Source organism: Cucurbita maxima, unplaced genomic scaffold, assembly GCF_002738345.1.
Source record: "Cucurbita maxima cultivar Rimu unplaced genomic scaffold, Cmax_1.0 Cma_Scf00012, whole genome shotgun sequence".
Lineage (NCBI taxonomy): Eukaryota > Viridiplantae > Streptophyta > Magnoliopsida > Cucurbitales > Cucurbitaceae > Cucurbita > Cucurbita maxima.
In genome coordinates, this window is record NW_019272028.1 from 151,649 (window position 1) to 154,488 (window position 2,840).

Genomic DNA, 2,840 nt, shown 5'->3' on the forward strand with positions numbered 1-2,840 from the left:
TCTTTTTTTTTTTTTTTTTTTTTTTTGTGGATTTTTAATTTTGCTAAATTAAACATAATTCAACAATAATTCACACTTGATAGCTTTCTTATGTGAGATGAAAAATAAAAAATAAAAATATATTATTATAAATATGATTTAATAGAATAAGAATATTTAGTAACGAAATTTGGCTCGGAAGGCGTTTGGAAACGAGAATGAAGAAGAATAACGGTTGGGCACTTCCACGAAACCAAAAGAGAGATCTCATTCTTTGTATGTCACCTTCTCCTCTCTTTCTGATCTATATCGCATTCCTCCGCTTTACGTTTCTCTCCCGCTTTCCCTTCCTTGATCTCCATTACTGTACAATCCAAACTTCTTTCTCATCGTCTCGAACCCTCCGGCCATCTGTTTTTCCGATGATAGCGCTTCGAACCGCGTTCATTCCGATTTGCATCATGGATTTGATGGGGCTACATTGAGCTTGCATGGATCGTATGGAATGGAAGCTTTCGGATTTATGAGTTATTATCAACTGCTCGTCCAATTTCACCTATGGCGGTTAGTGGGCCGGCTTCGAGTTCAGAGAGCTCCTGGAGAGACTCCAACAAGGGTATGTCGAATGGTAACATCAAGGGTTTGATTTTAGCTTTGTCTTCCAGTTTCTTCATTGGTGCCAGCTTCATTGTCAAGAAGAAAGGCTTGAAGATAGCAGGGTCTTCTGGTGTAAGGGCAGGTAATCCGCTTTTTATCATCTCTTCTTTTCTGACATTGTATCTTGTTTCATGTGTGATAAAGACTGGTGGTTTTATGGAATAATTTTGGATCCATGTCGGTTTGCCCTACTTATTCTCAACTTTTCCCTGCCAGGCGCTGGCGGTTATTCTTACTTGTATGAACCATTATGGTGGGTCGGCATGATAACCAGTACGTTTCTCCAAATTTCCTGGTTGCTGCTGTGTTTTAATGTATTACAGGTCTTTGGCTGATACGAAATTATTTAGGATGTCGTTCGAAAGATTTGCTAATAGAAACATTTTTCATTTGTCAGTGGTTATAGGTGAAATTGCTAATTTTGCAGCTTATGCATTTGCACCGGCTATCCTGGTAACTCCCCTCGGTGCACTGAGTATAATTATCAGGCAAGGGGACAACCTGTCATTATTGTTGTTGTTAACGCAATTTGACATTCACTGTATTTTTACCATTTTGTGGCATGTTTTTCGCAGTGCTGCTCTTGCTCATGTTATATTAGGGGAGCGATTAAACATTTTTGGTATACTTGGTTGTGTGTTATGTGTTGTGGGTTCAACAACAATTGTTCTTCATGCACCTCAAGAGCGTGAGATAGAAACTGTCAAGGAAGTGTGGGATCTTGCGACAGAACCAGGTAGACAGACACTAAAGGACATTCTATTTCTATTATTTTAAAAAAAAACTTTTGTGCGAATATCAAATACCTTGACGCCTTCTTTCCTTAATGTAACATATGCGTGTTTTCTGTAGCTTTCCTTTTGTATGTTGCTTTGATGGTAGCCACAACTCTCGTACTCATAACCCGCTTTGTGCCTCGTTATGGGCAGACATATGTGATAGTCTACATAGGGGTTTGTTCTATTGTGGGCTCACTTTCGGTATGTAGCCAGTTTCAATATTGTTCTTCTTCTAGTTCGTACACCGATCTATGTAAAGTTTCTGAAGCCGTTTTGACAGGTTATGAGTGTTAAGGCACTTGGAATTGCCCTGAAGTTAACATTTTCTGGAATGAATCAGTTAACATATCCTCAAACCTGGGCCTTCGCAATGGTTGTCATTATTTGTGTGATCATTCAAATGAATTATCTAAATAAGGTATCCATCTCTCCCTCACTCGGAAGGGCCCATCTAAACAATATTTGTATTTGAAAGCATGAAATTAAATTATTTAACCACTTTTGAGGGATAGCTTAACTAGTTGACAAGTTTAATTGTTCGGCAGTTGACACAATATAGTTGGGTAGTTATAGATATACATTGGTGATTGCTACTTCCAGCTTGCTATAAGGGTAGAAGTTGGCAGATCCTTCGCGAAGTTCTTTTGTACTTTTGTACAACATTGAAATGAATTCCTGAAACTTTTGTAATGGTCATTAGTCAGGCTAGTTTGTTATATCAACTAATTGTTTATATAAATTTTCTATTCAGATGTATTGACTGAGGATGCAAACTATCAGGCTATAACCTGGAAGAGATGAAACAGTTTACTTAATTTATATTTACCATCCTGATTAGGTTTTTAAAAAAGAAATTAAAATTTTCTGACGGTAGTTTATTATTGTAGGCTCTTGATACTTTCAACACAGCTGTCGTGTCCCCTACATACTACGTGATGTTTACATCATTGACCATTTTGGCTAGCATAATTATGTTTAAGGTAAAGACATAGCTCTTGTTTTTCCTTGGCTTCATAAAACATTATCAATTTCCTCCGTCGGATAAATATATAAGAGGGAAATGCACGTATGATGTTCAATATTTTCACTTGCGAATTTGACAAATATTCGTATTTTTTTGTGCATGGATTTGTGTTTGTGTTGTAAATTCTTGGGGAAATCGAAGTTGCTTTGGATGAGCAGCTTTATTTTCTTCAAAATTTCGAATAGTGTTAACTGTTGTATACGCCCGTTAACTGAATTCATGCAATATTGGAGGCTACTAGTAATTAAGTCAATTCTCCAGCCTGCTTATTATGTAATCTGTTCATATCTACATTGCTTTGTAGTTAGGCCGTTGTTTTTAATACCTGCATGCTCTTTTGATTCTTCATTTTTCTCAAATGAAAGCTAGCTTTTTCTACCCCCCCCCCCCCCCCCCCCCCC

General features: G+C 37.4%; 1 protein-coding gene across 3 annotated transcripts in view; it reads left to right on the top strand.

Moving 5' to 3' along the window:
- The first annotated feature begins 164 nt into the window (after positions 1-164).
- The window catches only part of LOC111487158 (probable magnesium transporter NIPA4), a 6,381-nt gene continuing 3,705 nt past the window's right edge, over positions 165-2,840 (top strand). For 2 of the 3 annotated variants that reach the window (XM_023134421.1, XM_023134423.1), the window contains exons 1-7: positions 165-718; positions 853-909; positions 1,034-1,124; positions 1,212-1,372; positions 1,489-1,616; positions 1,696-1,833; positions 2,303-2,395. In XM_023134421.1, coding sequence (XP_022990189.1) covers positions 538-718; positions 853-909; positions 1,034-1,124; positions 1,212-1,372; positions 1,489-1,616; positions 1,696-1,833; positions 2,303-2,395 — 849 coding nt within the window. In that variant the 5' untranslated portion in view covers positions 165-537. The remainder of the gene's footprint in view (positions 719-852; positions 910-1,033; positions 1,125-1,211; positions 1,373-1,488; positions 1,617-1,695; positions 1,834-2,302; positions 2,396-2,840) is intronic. The other variant, XM_023134422.1, reaches the window with a different exon arrangement.